Raw genomic sequence first — 20,376 nt, 5'->3', positions numbered from 1 at the left:
TTGCTTAGTTGGGGACATTTAATAATCAACAATATTATTGATCTGCCTTACGATAACGCAATTTTCTTCTAGAAACAAACTTTGTTGTATTATTTTCATGTTATCACTGTGAAGCTGCTTTGATACAATCTGTATTGTAAAATGTGCTATATAAATAAAGGTGACGTGACTTGACTTGACTATCTATCTATCTATATCCATCCGTCTATATATCTATCTATCTATCTGTCTGTCTATCTATCTATCTATATCCATCCATATATCTATCTGTCCATCTATATATCTATCTATCTATATCCATCCATCTATATATCTATCTATATATCTATTAGGGGTGTAACACAGAAGTCACGGTTCAAAGAACATTCAAAAGCCACATTAAAGTTTGCAAAATGGTATCTGTCTGTTTACTGACAGAAATCCTTGAGCATGAGGTGTAATGTTGTCAGTACAGCTTCTATGAAGGAGGTCATGCCTGATGACAGACAGGATGTTTTCTGAATGGCCGATGTTTTTGCGGGCGCCCTGTGGTGTCGAGTTTCTATGTATATCCCACTATATGTGGATGGTCTCTGTGCTTCTCCATGACCCTGTGAAGCTATTTTTGACAGAGCTTGACTGTGCGACGTAGGCAGATTTTAAACGCTGTCCAGCATTAGTGCTTCACCTGCAGGTAACTGACACCGACAGCTACTGATCAATACATCCGTACGAACCACAGAGAAACATCAGGGGCAGCTGCACGAGGAAGTGTTGGTGAACTTCTCATGAATAAATCACGTCAACAAAGCACATAATTAGCATTTCCTAACCCTGTCTAAAAATAGCCTGTACTCTGTTCCAAAATTTGACCAAGTAATAGACAGGAACAGAACATTGTCGCTATACTGCATAGTATATTTGCATTTCCTGACATAAATACCAGTGTTTCCAGAGTAACAAAGGAATAGTTTTCAGGTTTTTGGCAAAGCATAGTTAGAAACAAAGTAAACACGAACATATAGGTGATCAAGGGAGAGATGAAGAAAAGTCCAATCACAATTCAGTATTAGAGAGTTGATTTTGAATACTAAGCCTAATGGGAGATTTTCACTCTAAAAGTGTGCAATTACAGTTTTAAGTAAAGATTTACACCTAAAGAAATGTTTTTTTAACAACCATTTCTCATTTCTTAGGTCACTTTTTCAAAACTCTTCACACAGTGATCACAACAGCAGTGAATGTCAGCAAAACTGGGGATCATTTATCATTGTTTGGCACAAAATGCATTCAATGACATCTGTCAAATTACATGAATTCTTACTCAAACACAAGCATCACCAAAACTGCGTACCGAGGCCAATTTGCATTTACGAAACTGTTTCAAAACCTAACATAATACAAAATAATCCAGAAATTTGCTACATTTCTGCAGGGATTCCATATACAAATATATTCTAAATCTAAAAAATGAAACACTGTCAAAATGATTAGATTTAGCTGAACACCTACACAGGTTTCATTACCATTTACACAAAAGGGGAAAACTTAGGAATAATTTTGTACTGTAATTAATGTATCATGTGATGTGAAATATACTGCAGTGAATTATAAGCAGCAGAGAGTGTCATTCTTGTTTCGTAAAGAAATTTTACAAAAGAAAACATTGTGCTAATGCTACCTGTTAGTGTTTTTAGCTCAATGTTTTATGAGTGACAAAGTGTGTTTGTTGGTTGACAACCTTTGCAGTGTTATGGGAGAATGACTTGATTTGAGACATGTATGACATGTTTTGGTAGTTTTAGTGTATTTTGAATTAGAAATTTACTGCTGTGCCAAGCTGTAAGTATTGAGAAATGTTTGTTAGTGATTGTAAACAACTGTAATATGATGTAGACTTGCATGAGGACTCACATTAGCCTACTTCTTTTTATATGTGTAAAGGTAAAGAATGGTCCAGCGTCTATTGTTAATAGCGATGTATGAAGCACAGCTCACATTGTGCAAAGGGACCAGGGTTCAGATCCCATGTAACAAAAGTACGACTGAACTTTTCATAATAATGCATTTTAAGGTAATGAATTTAGCATTTGCATGCTAACATGTAAATGCAAACAAGGGGGTCTGTTGAATGTAGGCACAATTTTATGATCTTATGTCCTCGAACCCTGATTTACATCACACACCAAAGTCTATACTTTCTTATTACCAGCCGAGTACATACTTGAGACACACCCACAAAACATTTAATGGTAGCACTTTATTTTACAGTCATGTTTCCCAGGTACACTATGTACTTATTATAGTAATTACAATAACTGGGTAATAACTAAGTACTAACCCTGAACCAACCCCTAAACCTAACCTTAAGCCATATTGTATCTTATATTACCCAGTACTAAGTACACTGTAAGTACAGGTACTGTCAAATAAAGTGCAACCCATTTAATTACTTAGTACACTTTTAAATGTTACAGTACATTTCTGGAAAAGTCACATTTATAAAAACAACAACACTTAAAACATTTAAAAGCTGAAACCAGCTGACAAATTTATGTTCTAAAACCATTTTAGGAAAATTTAATTGCAATGTTTCTAAAATGTTAAAATATCCAGTGTTCTGGTTGTAATTAAAATTTTATTTAAAAGGTTATGATAATGTTAGTCCAACGTTCTCCTAACTTTTCGTTCTCAGAATATAACATTCTTTCAATGTTTATTTGTAATAATCTAAGAGCGTAAACGTTAACATCCAGCAAATATTAATATCATAAGGAACGTTGTTTTCTCTCGGCATCATGAGAACGCATATAAAATATTGATGTTATAAGAACGTTTTATCTTAACATTTCACAAAACATTAGTGGGAATGTTACCTGGGAAATTATCTACAAAATAGCATTTGAATGGACTAATTTAAGCACAGTTGGAGCTGCAGAACCAATAGAAAACACAAGGGATTTCATAATCCAGATTTATTACCAGGGCAAGGACGTATAATGTGTGCTGTGATGGTGCAATACTGATCTCTGTGTTGCAGGAGAGGAGGGCTCAGAATCACATGCAGAGACTCCAGGCAGTGAAACCAGTGGAGAAGCCAGCGCATATCAGACCTGCGCCCACACCGTGCTCAAGGTGCTGGGGGGCTTACTGGTGGTCCTGTGCATCTCCTCGTCCTGGGTCGGCACCACACAAGTGGTTCAGCTCACGTTCAAGTCCTTCTCCTGTCCCTTTTTCATCACGTGGTTCAGCACCAACTGGAACATTCTCTTCTTCCCGCTCTACTACTCTGGGCACGTGGCCACTACCAGAGAAAAACAGACGCCCATTCAGAAATTCAGGTGAAGTCTCAATGAATGAAAGCACGTTTGGATAGGAAGTACAATAGAAGCTGACAGGCAACTTACTGCACACCTATTAGAGAGACAGATCCCCTAGGGCAGGTATGGGACACTCTGCACTGTCCCGCAGTTCAGCTCTATAGGCCTAGCCTAACACATCTGATTGTAATTTGGAAGATTTTGGTTAAACTTTTAGGTATGTATGATTGGGGATGGAGCTAAACTCTGCAAGACAATGACACTCCAGGACCAGAGTTGCCCATCCCTGCCCTAAAGCAAGGGTCGGTAGAAACAATTCAGTCCAATTCTTTGAAAAAGGTCTGCTCAAGAAACAATTTAGACAAATCTCTACTTCTCTTATATTTGTGTCAAGATTTTCAGGGAATAATTAATGACATTTCTGTTTATTCTTTAAAAGATTTGGAATGCAGCAACAAGTGTAACACTTTAGTTTAGGGTCCAATTAGGGTTTATTAGTACTTATGAAGCACATATTAATCCTTTATTCTTCATGACCATATTCTACATCCCGTAATCCTACCAAATTTCTAAACTTAACAACTTCCGGTAACGCTTCCTTTTACAGTCTTGTTACCCATGTTCATTCTATGTACTTATTATAGTAATTACAATTACTGGGTAATAACTAGGTACTAACCCTGAACCTACCCCTAACCCATGTACTTACCTTATATTAGCCAGTACTTTCTAGGTAAGTACACTGTAAGTACACGTAAGTACTGTACTGTAAAAGAAAGCGTTACCCAACTTCCTTACTAACTATTAATAAGCAGTAATTATGAGTTTATTTAGGCAAAAGTCGTAGTTAATAGTGAGAATTAGACCCTAAACTAAAGTGTGACCACAACAAGTTATATGGAGCACTTTAATGATACTTTTATGATCTTTTTGGATCCTTTTTGAAGTTAGAACATCTCAATATTTTACAAGAGGTTGATTTTGGATGAATTGTATAATTTGATTCATAAAAAAATGTATGGCTCCAACAACTAATCGATAAAATCGATTATTATCGTCAATGAAAATAGTCAACAACAACGAATTTGATTATCGATTAGCCGTATCTGCGCGCTGTTCCCAGGAAACCATCAGCCAGTCACATCGCTTTACAGTAGTGAATACTGAATAACCCATTTATATAGACAAAACGCATATGGAAAATAGGGGAGGACACAGAGTTTGCTGCTGCATACATGGTAGGCTACATGATTCAAGCTGTCTGAAACATGAGAATGCGTTATGTACATTGCTTCAAACAAAAGCATAAGCGTTGGTAACACTTTATTTCGATGGTCCACTTTAGACATTCTGAAACTACATGTTAACTAAGGTGTTGTGTTTAAAGTTGACATGTACAGCATTATCAAAGTAAGCAATACATTTTCCTCTCATTTCATGATGTAGGGAATGTAGTCGGTTGTTTGGAGAGGATGGAATGTCTCTGAAGGTGTTGCTGAAGAGAACGGCGCCTTTCTCCATCTTGTGGACGCTGACTAACTACCTGTACCTGTTAGCACTGAGAAAACTAACCGCCACTGACGTGTCAGCGCTCTACTGCTGCCACAAGGCCTTCGTCTTCCTCTTGTCGTGGATTGTCCTCAAGGATCGCTTCATGGGTGTGCGGGTAGGTGGAATAAACCTGACCATTACTCAGCTAGTTGCAGCATTTCATGTCTATTTACTAATTAGCGGTCTAACTAAGCATCAACACAATGTTTACCTCAGCAACCGTTCTACCTCAGCAATCAAGGAAGTTGAAATATGGCAAGAAATGTATTTGGTTAAAATGCTTTAAAATTCATACAAAATCAGTAAAAAAAAAAATTCTTCCAAAAAGACTATTTTTTCAATGGGAATGGCAAATCATCATGATATTTTGTATACAAGTAGAGGCATCCACAAGAACATCTATACCAAAATTGATAAGAATTGGCCATAGAGGGCGCTATAATGTTTACATAGACATTTTTATTTGTATCTCAGGAACTGAATGGGATAACCTCTAAATTCTTGGCTTTTAATCCTTCAGTTTGCCTGAATATAGTCATTTGGTTTTCATTCTTATTTCAATAAATAAATAGGGTAAAATGGGGCTAAAGGCGCACCGGGGTAAAAGGTGCATTTGACTTTGTTCTATTTTAAACCACTAGATGGCACAAATTCAGCTCAGCTCTTTTCTTAACCGCTTTTAAAGGGGATGTCTAATGCTATTTCATGCATTCTGACTTATTTACACTGTTAAAGAGTTGGATTCTCATGCTAAACATGGCCAAAGTTTCAAAAAACAAGTTGGACGTATGATTTATGTGCCAAATACACTCCTTCTTCCGGAAGAGTGCGTGCACACACACACACACACACACACACACACACATCAACCAGAGCAAGAGCAACGCTCATCAACGTGCAAGTTTGTGTTACGGAAGCCGTCGACTTGGTACAGCGTATCTGTCCTTTATAAATCTGATCAAACTAAAGACTCTTCAGAGATATGAAGGAAGCAATACTACTCTATAGGTACTCAAGATTAACATGAGATTGGCAGAAACTGATATGTACTTTATTTGGTGAGTATTTAATTAGCAGGATCGGCTTTATCACAAAATAAACCCTTTTGGGTCACATGTGCTTTGCATTGAGACTGATCACCCTGTCAGGGTTTATTTAGTGACAGTGACTGTCCGATTTTACATTATCCTTTACATATACTCACAATAGTTTGGATCTATGAATGAATCGCCATTATTTCAGTGAGAGAGCTGAAATGAGTTGCATTAGAAGCACTACCTGTTGATATATTAAATGATTCATGAAATTGGAGCTTGGCAATTATAGAGAAGGGACACGTGATTTTTAACAGATACAAATGGTGGGTCAATGAGAATCTATTCTCGTTCAAGTATAAAAAAAAGCTTTGCTTTGCCAGAAGCTATTATTATGCTTACAGTATGTCTGAATTCTTGACTTTCGTTGGACTTGATGTTTTAGATCTGGATTTCAGGCTAATTACTCCCAGAAAACAGTTTTATATTTTTAGCTATCCAACTCAAATATGAAAGCAGGCAAGTGCAAATCAAAATCGTAACCTCGAGTGCACTGATGTTTATTTTAGTATAAACCTCAATTGTTTTTTTGAAGGCTTTATTGATTAATAATATCTTTGTAATCTTTCCTTTTAGATTGTGGCTGCCATTATGGCTATCACAGGCATCGTGATGATGGCGTATGCTGATGGTTTCCATGGGGATTCCTTTATGGGTGTGGCCTTGGCAGTCGGCTCCGCCTCCACTTCTGCTCTCTACAAGGTCAGTCCAGATAGTTTTCCTGCTCAGCTGAACATACTGATTCCCAGAAGACCCTTGACGAGCATTAAGACTCCTTTAGTATTGATATGCTTTTACTGCATAACCTCTTTGTATCACCCAGGTGCTGTTTAAGATGTTCCTCGGCAGTGCCAATTTGGGAGAGGCTGCTCATTTCTTCTCCACGATGGGCTTTTTCAATCTTATCTTCATCTCCTGTGTTCCCCTTATCCTGTACTTCACCAAAGTGGAGCACTGGGGATCCCTCTCGTCTTTGCCCTGGGGTTACCTCTGTGGCCTGGCCAGCCTTTGGCTAGGTAACGTGGAATTATGGAAATAACTGATTCTTCACTAAGCCCCAACTAAAAAAACCATCACTGACCAATCTTATCTCAGCAACATTTAACCTGCAGTAATACATTGTAACAATACATTGTCCATTTGTAATCTACAATAATCAAATGAAATATTTGTGGTTTTTATACACTGAAAAAAAGTTGATCAATACAAGATCTTGACCAAAAATCGATGCACCTCTTGATGGAAATAACATCACAACATTTGTTTCCTTCAAGAGGTGGATCAGTAGCTGCGTTTACATGGTTCAATCGGAATTAAATCAATCCGATTGATGAATTCGAACACGGTGTTTACATGAACGATAAATAAAGTAATCGGGTTAATGTGCGCGTTTATATGTCACACGTTTCAAATCCGATCTGATTTTTTGACATGCGCACACTGCACGAATATACAGAGTTTCCCGCTGTTCACGCATAAATATTCTCCTCTATTGGTTCTTTATTTGTTTTAAACAGCAGACGTAATATTAATTCGTCTCTGGTCAAAATTTAGAGCATATTGACAGTTTTGCCGTGCCGCTTACTGATCACGCAATAAAAATGCCCCTCCACGCGGCCAAAACCAGTCGTCTGTGGATGAGAATCCAAAACAAGGACTGATGGGACGTTGTCCTGCTTCACCTAACAGACGCGCGAGTGAAATGAGAATTTTAAAATGACGGGAAACTTATTAATATGACACTTTATTCAACAGGAAAAACAGCTCGTTCAGCGCGTCATACGTCATTACGTTTATTTAACGTCATTGCACATGCGCAGTCCTTTCAGTTTCGGTTTTCAATACGATCAAGTGTTTACATGTTCTCTCGATCGGATTACAAAAGGAGTAAACCACCCCTTTCAATCCGATCGAAATTTCAATCGGATCGAGCTCAATCGGATCGATTAAGGTGTTTACATGAAGGTTTTTTAGTCCGATTGAGCCGTCAATCCGATTATAAGTGTCCATGTAAACGCGACTACTGTTTTGCATTGTATTGATAATGCAAGAGTCCAGCACTCTGTAAAGTCTCCTCCGGCACATCCCAAAGACTCTTCACGCTCCTCACAACCATTCTTTCACAATTTGAGCCTGATGAATCTTGACATTGTCATCCTGGAATATGGCCATGATGTGTCTTTCTAGATGGTTGTTTAAGAAATGAAAAGCTACACACTCCATCAATTGGAGTTAGAAGAACTGTTGCCAAACATAATATGCTAGTTTACGCGACACAGTTTTCAACTAAAAACGGAAAACGTGTTATGCATTTTGGCCTTTAAACTGGTTTCAAAGTGCAAGTCTTTGAAAACTATACAATTACCGTCTCCGTGTAAACTACAAAAACGCAAATTTGTGAAAACGGTGACATCATGCACATGCATATTACGTTTTTAGTCTATAGACGCACAGTGTTTCTTTACAAAGTGACATCGCCATCTACTGCCCTGGCAGCATAAGATGGTGTTTTTAGTCATTTTCCCGGATCCGTGTGAATGGGATTATTTTGACAACATGATGGCGGGACAACCTGCCAATCACATGAGATCCACCAATAGCAAACCACAACCATCCAATCAATTCCTGATGGACAAAATCAGGTCCCATCCTGCACTTTTTCTTGTTCGAAAAGCTGTTTAACTCGGATGTAGGGATATACATAAGGCAGAAGAAAAGGCAATCGCAACTTCCATTTCATGCCAACTTTTAGTTTTGTATACAAGTTTGTATACATTTACTGCCGTTAAATCCTGCTGATGGTTTACCACTTGATCACTGCATGTTCAGATGTGAGTTAGTGTTGTAGTAGATCAAATACCACCCTTAAGTACACTTCCAAGAGTGCTTTAAGTGCATAGTAAGCAAGAGAAATCAGGTTAGAATCATCAGTTTACACCTCGAAGTAGCATTTCTTTGATATCCAATATGTGCTGCGTCAGATGTGTAAAGCTGGATATAGTAACAGATCCACTTATATTTACTGTATATTTGAGCTGAACCGGAGCTCTGTGGCTCTAGGGTGTTTTAAGGATAATATGATATCCATTAACTTTTGTCACTCGTTCAAATCACATGATGTTCTCGGTGTATTTAGCCACTTGGAGAGGACTGAATGACAAAAGATTCTATATGACCAAACAAACAAACCATTACATAAAGTCCCTGTTTCTTATTTCTCTCTCACTCTCTCTGTTGTAGTATTTAACATCCTGGTCAATGTAGGAGTGGTACTCACATATCCTATTCTCATATCCATTGGGACGTTACTCAGTGTTCCAGGCAATGCAGGTGCGTGAGTCTATACTGTACACCACAAATATATATATATACATATATGAATCCAGATATGAAAATTCTGTCATCATTTACTCACTCTCATGTTGTTACTCTCAGTAAGACTTTCGTTCATCTTCAGAACACAAATGAAGATCCATAGACAGCTACGCAACTACCACTTTGACGCTTCAAAAAGTTCATAAAGAGATCGTAAAACTAATCCATAAGAATTGAGCAGTTTAGTCCAACATTTTCTGAAGAGACTCGATCACTTTATATGATGAAATGTAAGCTGATATTTCCTACTGACACTACAGCTAAATGTTTAAATAACTGTCTTAAAACCCTTTTTTTGGGTGAAAATACCGTGCCGAAGACTTTTGCACAGTACTATTCATGACAGGTTTTTGTGAGAATCGCACTTGAAGTACAGCAGAGCAAATCTCTCACCCTCCCCTAAACAAAATATGAAACTCTATTGTAACTGAGTGTCTTGACTCAAACAACTGCACCGTGACAAAGGGGTGGTGAGGTTGCCATGGCGACAGTAAATGCTTTAAGATGGTGCTTGTCTTTCGAGGTCAGTGTGTTAAATCGTGTGTGGCTTTTGTTCAGAATGATTCACTTGCAACAAATAGTCTGATTCATTTGTTATTAATGCTACATTCCTTATGTTTGACTGTGTGCTAAATTTTGAATGTGAATGTATAGATACATTTTATTGTTATAACCCATTGCACATTTTCATAGCCGAGGCTATAAATTTGATTTGATTTTTGCCTTCATTAGCACAAATTGTAAAAGTTCATATTTATTTTGAAGTCAGCAAACTGGCACTGGATGGCAATTACTATTCATCTGAAGAGAACTCGCCCCAAAATATCAGCAACTAGTGCTGATCATTTCTTTATTAACGGTAATTAATTTTATTTCACAGGAGTTAATTGGTTGCATGGCAGAGAGGACTTTGCTAGAGTCATTAAGTCTCACACACTGTTTAGACAGTGTGGGCACAAGTTCACATTTTAATTGTAGAAACTCACTCTTATGTAGTTAAGTAATTAATAGGAGTTGCTAACAAAACACTGTACTATAAAAAGCCTGTAGGATTTCCAGAAATGTTATTTGAAAAAATGTAGTCCACCTAATCAAATGTAGTGCAACCAATATGCAGAAACATGCAGGGAGGGAAAGCATAAAATAGGAAATGATATCATAGAGAGCACTGTTTCGAGGTCAGTAAGTTTCTATAAATGTAAAAAGAAATTACAAAGCAAGTCAGTTCATATGCAATATACACTATGAAACCTCAAAAGACATGGTATTTAACAAAAATAAAGGTAATTGACAAATATAGATAAAAAAAATGTTAAGGTGTACATTGACATGTATTCAAATTGTAAAGAAAATATGTTGTTACTTGTTTGTTTGTGTTGTATTGTATTCTTTGTTTGTGGTGTGTATGCAGACTACTGTTTATACATCTTTACAAATCATTTATTAGTTATTTGCTTTTGCTGTACCCAATCTAAAGTCTATTCATCATTTTAAATTAGATTTAAGATTATATTTAAATGCTATTAAAAAGTTGATCAAAACCACATGAAACTGACAAGAATTGAAAATGTCGATTTTTGCAGATGACCGTTAAACTGTCTGTTTTTCCTCCTCTGTGCTCGGACTGTGTTCAGCCATCGACGTGCTGAAGCATGAGGTGATCTTCAGCGTGGTGCGTCTGGCTGCCACCTGCATCATCTGCCTGGGCTTCCTCCTGCTGCTGCTCCCCGAGGAGTGGGACACCGTCACCCTGCGCTTCCTCACCACCCTGGCCGACAAGAAGACGGAGGAGCACGGCGAGGAGCTCACCGAATCCAGCGTCCACACGCGCAGCCGGAGCAGAGCCAACGGGGCCGTGTCCATCCCCATGGCATGACCTTTGACCTGTGAACGAGTAGCCAGCGATCAGCATTGACCCAACACGTGACAGCCTTAGAGAAAAAAGAGAGAACGATTTGATTGTGTTTAAAGGGTTAGCTCACCCAAAAATGAAAATTAGCCCATGATTTACTCATCCTCAAGCCATCCTAGGAGGATATGACTTTCTTCTTTCAGCCAAACACAATCGGAGATATATTATAGAAGTTTATATTATTGCTTTATAGAAGTAATTAAAATAATCAAAATAACTTCAACAGATGCATAGGAATTAAAATAGCATGCATAACAAATAAAAATAACAATAAATAAAAATGTATATAAAATATATTAAAACAGACTACCTGAATCACTGAGCTCGGGGATCCCCTGTCTGGAATGGAAGAGATTAAAAAATATTAAAAAATATCCTGGCTCTTCCCAGTTTTATAATGGGAGTGAATGGTACCTTAGATTTTGAAGCCCAAAAAAGTGCATCCATCCATCATAAAAGTAATCCACATGTGCTTTTTTGGGCTTCAAAATCTAAGATACCATTCACTCCCATTATAAAGCTTGGAAGAGCCAGGATATTTTTTTTTATATAACACCGATGGTGTTTGGCTGAAAGAATAAAGTCATATGGTCACATAAAGTCACAGTACTTAGGATGGCTTGAGGGTGAGTAAATTGCGGGATCATTTTCATTTTTGGGTGAACTAACCCTTCAAGGAAAGAAGACAAAAGAGAAAGTGAAGAGGAAGGAAGGCATTTTCTTTAATAATAACCACAACAGAAAGATAAGAACATGCTGTCCTGCTCTTTAATAGAGATGACAGTGGAGGCCTGAGTGTTCTGAGAATAGCGTCCCGCTAAAACAGGGATATTTACTGACAGTATTTTTTTATTTCACCGAAGGGACATAGCATTCTCTTCCCTGCCGTTTCTATGGGAAGATACGCATCCATTCCATAGAAGTGGACTTTGAGACTTTGTTTTCCCGCTGCACGCCGTCCCTGCACCCCTGCACCCCTCCGCTAGCCCTCCCCATGGAATGTATTCTATGAATATAGACTCTGTCAGGGCCAGTTCGGCTCACTGTACACATGAATGCATTCAGAGATCAGATCTATATGTATATGAAATATGACGATTATTTGCATTGTATGTAGTAGTGTAATATACGTAGGAGAAAAATATTATGCTTTAATGAATAAGCCTTTCTTTTCCTTTTATAATAAAACGCAAAAATAAAGATCTGCTTTGAAAACTGCCTGTCATGGTATTATTTTGGGCATATAGTGTGATTTCTTTTCTACAAAAAGAAATTGATTCAATATTCAAACATAAAACACATATAGGCCTGCATGTTTCACAGACAGGGATTAGATTAAGCCAGGATTAGGCCTTAGTTCAATTAGGGTTTTTAAGTAGCTTTTATTAAAACGTGCCTTAGAAAAACATTACTGGTGTGCATCTTGAGACAAAACAATGACACACTAATATATGTTAAGATTTGTCAGTGCAAGTTGCGTTAAAACCGCTCAAACATGCATTTTAGGCTTAACCCTTAATTGTCTGTGAAACCCGTGGGATAGACTTTTCAAGAGATTTGAGTTTGTTAAGTAATCTTATATATTTTGGCAGAAGACGCAAGTGTTTAATAGCCAAATGAATTCCTGGTGAAGAACCACACTACCCATAATCCTGAAGAGATCCACCAATCAGAGAAGCCGCTGTTAGAATGGAGACACAAATAGGAAAACATCGTAATTTACATAATGATCTCCCCATACTTTCAAACAACATATATTTGAAGATTTTGCAATGAATTGCAATAAAAAAATGACAATACAAATTGTCGTTGTAATTGTAAATTGTAATAAAAATACACAGTTCAAAAGTAAAATACATTTTAAAAGAAATCAATACTTTTATTCAGCAAGGACGCATTCAATTTCCACAGAACATTAAGCAGCACAACTGTGTTTAACATTGATAAGAAGAAATATTTCTTGAGCAACAAGTCATCATATTAGAATAATTTCTGAAGGATCATGTGACACTGAAGACTGGAGTAATGATGCTGAAAATTCAGCTTTGCATTAAGGTAGAAAACTGTTTTAAACTGTAAAAAATATTCCACAGTTTTACTGTTTGTGTATTTTTGGATCAAATAAATACAGCCTCTGTGAGCAGAAGAGACTTCTTTTCAAAACCTTTTATCGACCCCAAATTTTGAACAGTAGTGTACATTGTTTTTAGACTTATAATGAATGGTGTCATTTTGAATCAATATAAAATAAACAATTGTAGCAGCAGTATTATGAAGCTGTGAGAGATGATTATCACAGAGGTCAGATGCGTCCCATGAGCAGTGATTGTAAAGTCAGGGGATTTCCATCAAACTACAGATGGCTATGAAAGAGCAAAGAACAGAAGAGGTGTGAAATACACATGTCTCTTGGAGGCATCGTGCCTCTGCGGGAAAGGGTTGATTGTCCTTGGAAAATGTTAAAATAAAGATTATTTGGGCATATACATCTGGAAAAGGGCTGATTATCAACTGGCAGGATTCCAGAAGTAGAGAGAAAGACGAGATGAGTAAGATTTAACTGTGGGAAACATTTGGAGTGAATCTTACAAAAATAAATAAAATGCATGGTCATTGCCAAACAGCAGATAAGAAAACATTTATAAGAATATCTCTCTGGCCAGAGACTAATTCAGATGCGGTGACTGACATCTCGACTTTTTTGCTTTGTTCAATAAAGTCTTATTTACTTCTGGAACTCCATCTTCTGAGCTTCATTTGCAAGCAAGATGAGACTTTTTCCCCCCATGACAATGGTCAGTAGTTTTGTATACCAATACTGTTTAATTCGTAAATATTGTAAATCTAGTTTCCGAATCTGACTGCAGTAAATCAAAGCATCAGTTTAGCAGATGAGTGGTATCAGTCGATTTTTAGGACTTTTGCCTCAAGAACCTAAGAAAGACAGGAGATTTGAGGGATGGTACCTTTAAATGACAACTAAGCCTGTGAGCATAAACGCTCTATAGGTTTGAGCATGTGTGAGTGTGAGAATGAAAACTTCCACACACACTGCTCACTGTGCCACCGCTCTGACCATGATACATACAGGAAAACAAACATGCTGATTGACTTAGGAATACTCATCATTACCTCATTTCTCACTGCTATAAACACACTGGGACACCTTCACAGTCCTGTGACAGCTGATCTGTGCGAATACATATAACGACCTTGCTTTCTTGGAAAAGTAACGAGATGTGAGCTGAGTGGGCAGGAGGAACATCTTCAGAGCGCTGGAGAAGCCCATTAAATCAAATGAGGCAGAGAAAGAAAGAGAGTGGTAACAGGAGGGGAGGAATATAGAGAACAGAGGAAGTCTTTAAATCCACATTATGGGGCCCAGTTCGTTCACCCTGGGAGGTGCCGATAACCCTCCATATGCTGACACAGTTCAACGGGAAGATTTACGAATATACTTCCATTCAAAGGTTTGGGGTCGGTAAGATATTTAAAATGTTTTTTAAAGAAGCCTCTTATGCTCACCGAGACTGAATTCATTGGATCAAAAAGACAAATATTATTCACATTTAAATTATAAATTCATTTCTTATAAAATAAAAATATTTTCTATTTTATATCATTTTAATATGCTGATTTGGTGCTCATGAAACATCATGATCACAGTTGTAAATGTTTGTTCTGCTGAATTGGTGGAAACCCTGATACCTTTTTTCCGAATTCTTTGATGAATAGAACGTTCAAAAGAACAACATCTATTTGAAATAGATTTTTTTTTTTTTTTTTTTTTTATAGACGTTTTGCAACACTTGCTGTCACTTTTGATTAAATCTCATTTCTTCAAAAATGTATTAAATTCATAAAACAAACTATTTACATTAAAAAATATATCTGTATAAACACTTTTGGTCATATTGAGTATGTTTAGGGAACTTTGTGTGTCCATTCACATAATAAAAAAGGAGCATTGCGGAAGTTCTGAAATGTCTTACCGTTACTGACACCAGTGGCCGTTAGAGAAACTGCAGCCAGTCTCATGCTCGTTCTCGGTGCGCACGCTCGCACGCTTTTTTTTAAACTTACGAGGAGTTTCCGTGGGTATCTGGATTGTGCTGGAGGCTGGTCGCTTCTTTCCGTCCGCAGAGTCCATTTGAAACACTACTGCTAGCGATTGCCGCTGCTTACTAATGGCTGCCGTACGGATGTAAGCCCAAGTAGACGAGAACGCACATGACGTCACATTTTGTGAATTTTCACGCCAATTCAGACCCGACTCCTCCACACACAATTGAGCCTACAGGCTGATAGAGGCAACCGTGGTGGACAGTCAATGTGTCATTCTTTATATTACATTATGGTTAGCTCATAAATGTACAAATGAAGACTCTATCTTAAAGATTTTAAAGGTCGTAGCAGGCATAAGTTATTATTTATTGAAAGAAAACCAAAAATTGACTATGGGCATAACTTATACAGTGTTGCTGTGTAATAATTGCAAGCCAGCTAGGTTAATTTTCTCTGAAGTCAAGTTATACCTGCTGTAATCCGACAAACAGAAAACTGTCCCTAATTCTGTCAATCATCAAGCCTGGTTCCCTGAGCGGTCGCATGCCTGAGCAATCAGAAAGACAGGCCCTCTCACCGCCGTCCAAGCATTAACACACAGTTATAAAGTAACCTGTGGGGACAGTCACCATGGAAACTTACCTCATTACGCCAAAACCGAGAAATATAAAGCACGCACCTGCCATTTCACAACACAACTTAGCCAGAGTTTCAGTTTGTACGCTTAAGCAGCACTGAAGGGGAATACTCTTTGTTTAGGTTAAGTCAAAACTTAACCTTACGGATTCAACCTGGATACAACATTCAGATGGAGTGAGAAGTTAGGCCTGGATTACACCTTTGAAAGCAGATTAGGAAATTTAGACTAATGTGGTTCCTTGAAAAACATATTTTGATATATATTTGATACATAGCTTACCTTGGCTGGGAGTATAAATGGACCATGGGAAACAGCAACTCCAGGCCAAAGATTTGCCAAGTTGCACCATCTCTTGATCAACCAATGGAGGATGAGCCTTCCCTGCTTCCAACCTCACCATGGATGATAACTGCTGTGAAAGGCACAGAGAGGCAAGAGAAAGGGATTGTGGGACAGAGGAAGACCAACCATCTTCCTCCTTTGACAGGAAGACACGAAGTGCCTCATATTGTTTGTTTAGAACCAGGTCAGTGGTGTGATAATTAGACTTTATGCTTAGCACTAATTATGAACAATATTATTCTATGAATCATGCAATGTGTTGCACAAAACAATAGTTTATCTTTACTCTTTTGATCTTTAAATTTCGGCAAAATAGAGTGCCGACTATCAAATCTATTTATGACATTGCTAAGTGAATGTTCAGACTGATTTTTTTTCTCATATTAAAATGATCTTATCCTAGTTGGCATAGGCTATAGGGCTCAATTTTGAATAACAAACTAGTGTATTACATTTACGTTAGGGCAAGACCCAACTTGGGTAAGACATTTTGATGGGCCTGACATAGACCTTGTTTTTTATTATTTCATTTATACTTGTGTTGTTAGCTGTGATTTCACCCACAGGATCTCAAAGTGTCTGTGATAAAAGCATTATTAAGTCTCATCCACCACAGCCAGCAAAGGTCTGAACATGTTGTAAAGTTACTTTACTGTATAATTACTTTGAAGTCATTCATACAGTCCTTGAATTTATTCAATATAATTTTGATCCTAATTATGAACATCATTCAACTCACAGGGGTGGCATACAATGGCCCTTGCCACAGGGGCTGATGTGAATCCTGCCAAACATGCACGCATGGCATGCAAAACGGAAGAGTTTGAGGTGTTTCACTATGTTCTTCCATCTTCTCTGAATAGTTTGAAAGAATGAATCACTTAAAAGTTGTTTCTAAAGAGGGCAAATCTAAGGGTAGCTTCTGTCTTGTCTTTTAATGAACATCATGCGTTGTGTTCTTGCCAGGACACGGGATGGAGAGATGGGCCTGTCCATTGCTATTCCACTCCCAGCCTGGGAGGGCGCTGTGGCACAAGCAACACACTACAGGTATACAACTCTTTTCTGGGTGGACATAAAGGCTGCTTCTGAAATCGCATACTCTCTTGAGTAGCTCCTTATTTTGAAAAAGTAATTACTTCACGACCACTAAAAGAGTATGTTCTGTATAGTATACGTGTGTAGTATGAATGTAATCCGGACGTACTACATTCGCCATGTTGTCATTATCATGTGACCTATCAGTTGAGTCGCTTCACTGCCATTCATAAATCCTCTCCCGTGGCCTCATGGGATAGTAAAGTGTCCATCTTATGCACACTTCAGAATCTCGCAGGAAAGAGTAGGTCATCCGTGTACTTTTTGCCTACTCTTTTATGAGTACTGTGAATTCGGACACACTTCTTTTGTCACATGTTGTTTTTTGCCTACTATATAGTAGGGAAGTATGCAATTTCAGATGCAGCCAATGCCACTTTAAGACAAGCCTCTAAGGTTAGCAAAAAAAGCATAACGCCTTGTTAACACTGCGGTACGCAGGGAAGGAGACCAGGGGCCGTTTTTTAAAACGATATCAATAGAGGAGGCGTCACTAAGCTAAATAAACTGCTTTTGTGGGAAAACGGCTTATTTAATGAATTGACCGCCTGCCAGCTAATCTTCTACATGTTTGCTCTTAAACATTATTTTTGGATTGATCTATTTTTAGAGTTACACTGAACAAATATGTTTTTTTTATAAGAGAAGTTACGGACAATTGCGCAAATCAGGTTTGATTTAGTTTACGCCACTTCTCATTCATTTCTATGGGATCCGCAAACTGATTGACTGTCCCACAACTATGAACATGACGTCAAGGCTGTATTGTGATTGGTTATCAAGGCACACATGATCCAAGTTGGCCGCTACGCTTTCTCCAATGGTAGAGCCGCGCACCCTTGTATCTCCCAATAATAAAACCATCTCTGGTGGACATTTAAAAATGAAACATTTGTGAAACCAAACACATTTCCTTGAACCTTCTCAAAGTACATTTGCACCATCAAGATTCATTGATGGGTTGTGTAGGATGTAATGTAAAGGATAATGTACAGTCAGTCGGTCAATATCGCAAAATAAACCTCCTGATCAGGATCCCCATGCAGTGGGTCTTCCAAATATTAAAGCCCCAGCTCCTGGATGCATTAGTATAATTCAAACACTGATCCTTCTCTTGCATATAGAAAAGTATGCAAATAGACATGCAGTCCGATATATTGTTAAAGAGGGGGTTTTTGACAACTCAGGAACCGAGAGTTTGTGATGGTGTTTCAAGACTAAAAGATGTAGATAAAGAGGGAGAAGACTGACAGCTGGTGAGCACTGAGCCTTGCCCTGTGGTCCCACTAGATCTGATTACGGTGTTGTTGGAGTGGAAAGTATGCTGGGGTGCAGCCGTGATACCTTTATCTCTGGGATCCATCATCAGGGTACAGGGAATGGGAGTAGATCCCTTCTCCACACTCTGGAAATCCCAGTGTCGTCAACACTGAGAGAGATCTTTACTTGCACGCCTTCAGCCAACCATTCCAATCAATTTTAATAATTGCACACTTGCATCATACAAGCAAGTACTGAGGCAAAGGATGTCCAGCTCCCCCTCTCTGGATGTAATAGGTGGTCTTGACCTAGATATGAATAGGGTTTTGGTTAGGACCGGGCTCAACCTTCAAGCTTCACCCATCACATCCAGAGATGTGGAGCTGGACATCAAGCTCCACTCATTAGCCATATCCCAATCTCTAATCCAAAGGTGGTACACTTTCTGTTGAGTCTTTAAGTGTTATGACAATAGTTTAACTATTTACAAACACCACTCAGAATTACACATTGAGGCTATTCTTAGTTGGATCACTTAAGCATTTTTTACCTTAGCAGGGGCACATGAAAGGTGTCCTGCCGGCACAGACGATGCTCAGTCGCCAAGCCACCAAGAAGCGGCAAGCTCAGCAGAGGTGCTTTAGGGAAAGATGGGGGAAATCGAAGAGGGGGTACGCCTCTTATGGTGAGTCCCTCAGTTTGAACACTTTTCCAATTATTAAATTGCCCAAATTGTCCTTTTCACTTTGCTTGTGTACTCGAGCTCATTGAAGTCTTGTCTTATGTATCAGTGGAAGGAGAGGAGATGGAAAGAAGTCAGAGGGTCCAGCTTGTATCCAGGTCAATGCAACAAAATGTCTTCTGGGATGAGTTTGAGGGACGGATTCTGGACGTAAGGGAGCTGCTGCAGCCAAGTCCACAGCTGACAGACCCAAACGTGGGAGACATGAGTGGCAAACCATTGGCAAATGGAATCCGGCCAGAGGTAGAAGACCAAAAATGTGAAGGTCTGAGGAAGGAAAGTCACCATAAGGACCCGTATTCTCCAAAGAGCATAACAAATCTAGACCCACAATTGATAGAAACTGTGCAAAGGTTTTGCAACACAAACATGAAGTTACCTTGACTTGAAGGGACTTGAGGAGACATGAAAATGAAAAGACATGAACAAGGTTATTATTGCTTATGCATTTGCAGGAGTTTCCCTTTCAGACAAAATGTATGGGAGGAGAGTATTTCATCTTCAATTTACTGGTATTTGCGCCATTATTTACCGGCCGAAAAAAGCATGTCTTAAACCAGACACTAATTTGCGCTGCTCTTGGTAGATTGTGTTGCTCATTATGTTCCGGGGGCATTTGTGTTCTTTCATTTGCATGTCATCAGTAGATCACGCTCTGAACTTTCAACTCCCTTTGGCACTTTTATGGAATTGCACTCTCGTGCTAATTCGCCCTGTTTAGGAAATCTGGCCCATGGTTGGTAAGCAATTATACCACACATCTTACATCTCATTTTAACACATCTGCTAGTGTTTATTTTGTCAATTTGTATTGCATTGCATTTTTGTTCATTTTTATTGACTGAAGTATGGGGTACACTTTTTTTTAAAGGTATTTAACTGCATGCCACAAATGCTGTACATAGACCTTAAGTTGTAAGCATTTATTCTGGAATAGTTATTTTAAAAGTATAGTGAAGGGTGATGGTTAACAACCTGGGCTGCAAACACAAAAGCTG

At 38.3% G+C, this 20,376-nt stretch overlaps 2 protein-coding genes across 4 annotated transcripts in view; both read left to right on the top strand.

Annotated features, from left to right (window-relative positions):
* slc35f4 (solute carrier family 35 member F4) overlaps positions 1-11,393 on the top strand; it is a 42,447-nt gene extending 31,054 nt beyond the window's left edge. For both annotated transcript variants that reach the window (XM_056245485.1, XM_056245486.1), the window contains exons 2-7: positions 3,020-3,320; positions 4,746-4,965; positions 6,521-6,646; positions 6,768-6,960; positions 9,185-9,274; positions 10,954-11,393. In XM_056245485.1, coding sequence (XP_056101460.1) covers positions 3,020-3,320; positions 4,746-4,965; positions 6,521-6,646; positions 6,768-6,960; positions 9,185-9,274; positions 10,954-11,195 — 1,172 coding nt within the window. In that variant the 3' untranslated portion in view covers positions 11,196-11,393. The remainder of the gene's footprint in view (positions 1-3,019; positions 3,321-4,745; positions 4,966-6,520; positions 6,647-6,767; positions 6,961-9,184; positions 9,275-10,953) is intronic.
* A 4,574-nt stretch (positions 11,394-15,967) lies between these two features.
* Positions 15,968-19,800, top strand: LOC130080314 (uncharacterized). Of its 2 annotated transcripts, none has more exons than XM_056245672.1 (6): positions 15,968-16,462; positions 16,845-16,903; positions 17,020-17,106; positions 17,245-17,328; positions 19,195-19,321; positions 19,428-19,800. In XM_056245672.1, exons 1-6 carry the CDS (start codon positions 16,240-16,242, stop codon positions 19,760-19,762), a joined length of 915 nt encoding a protein of 304 aa, XP_056101647.1. In that variant the 5' UTR covers positions 15,968-16,239; the 3' UTR covers positions 19,763-19,800. The 2 variants fall into 2 exon arrangements, with proteins under 2 accessions (XP_056101647.1, XP_056101646.1); XM_056245671.1 differs by having other exon boundaries at positions 19,192-19,321.
* Positions 19,801-20,376: the final 576 nt, after the last annotated feature.

The sequence above is a fragment of the Rhinichthys klamathensis genome, unplaced genomic scaffold, assembly GCF_029890125.1.
Source record: "Rhinichthys klamathensis goyatoka isolate OS25496 unplaced genomic scaffold, OSU_Roscu_1.1 h1tg000032l_1, whole genome shotgun sequence".
NCBI lineage: Eukaryota > Metazoa > Chordata > Actinopteri > Cypriniformes > Leuciscidae > Rhinichthys > Rhinichthys klamathensis.
This window is presented reverse-complemented; position numbering and strand designations above follow the sequence as displayed.

Bases quoted from the DNA above. Each gene is read 5' to 3' on its own strand.
- LOC130080314 (XM_056245671.1), top strand. From the start codon at position 16,240: ATGGGAAACAGCAACTCCAGGCCAAAGATTTGCCAAGTTGCACCATCT. The intron at 16,904-17,019 runs GTCTGAACATGT...TTCAACTCACAG, and splicing joins ATCCACCACAGCCAGCAAAG to GGGTGGCATACAATGGCCCT. The intron at 17,107-17,244 runs GTGTTTCACTAT...TGTTCTTGCCAG, and splicing joins GCAAAACGGAAGAGTTTGAG to GACACGGGATGGAGAGATGG.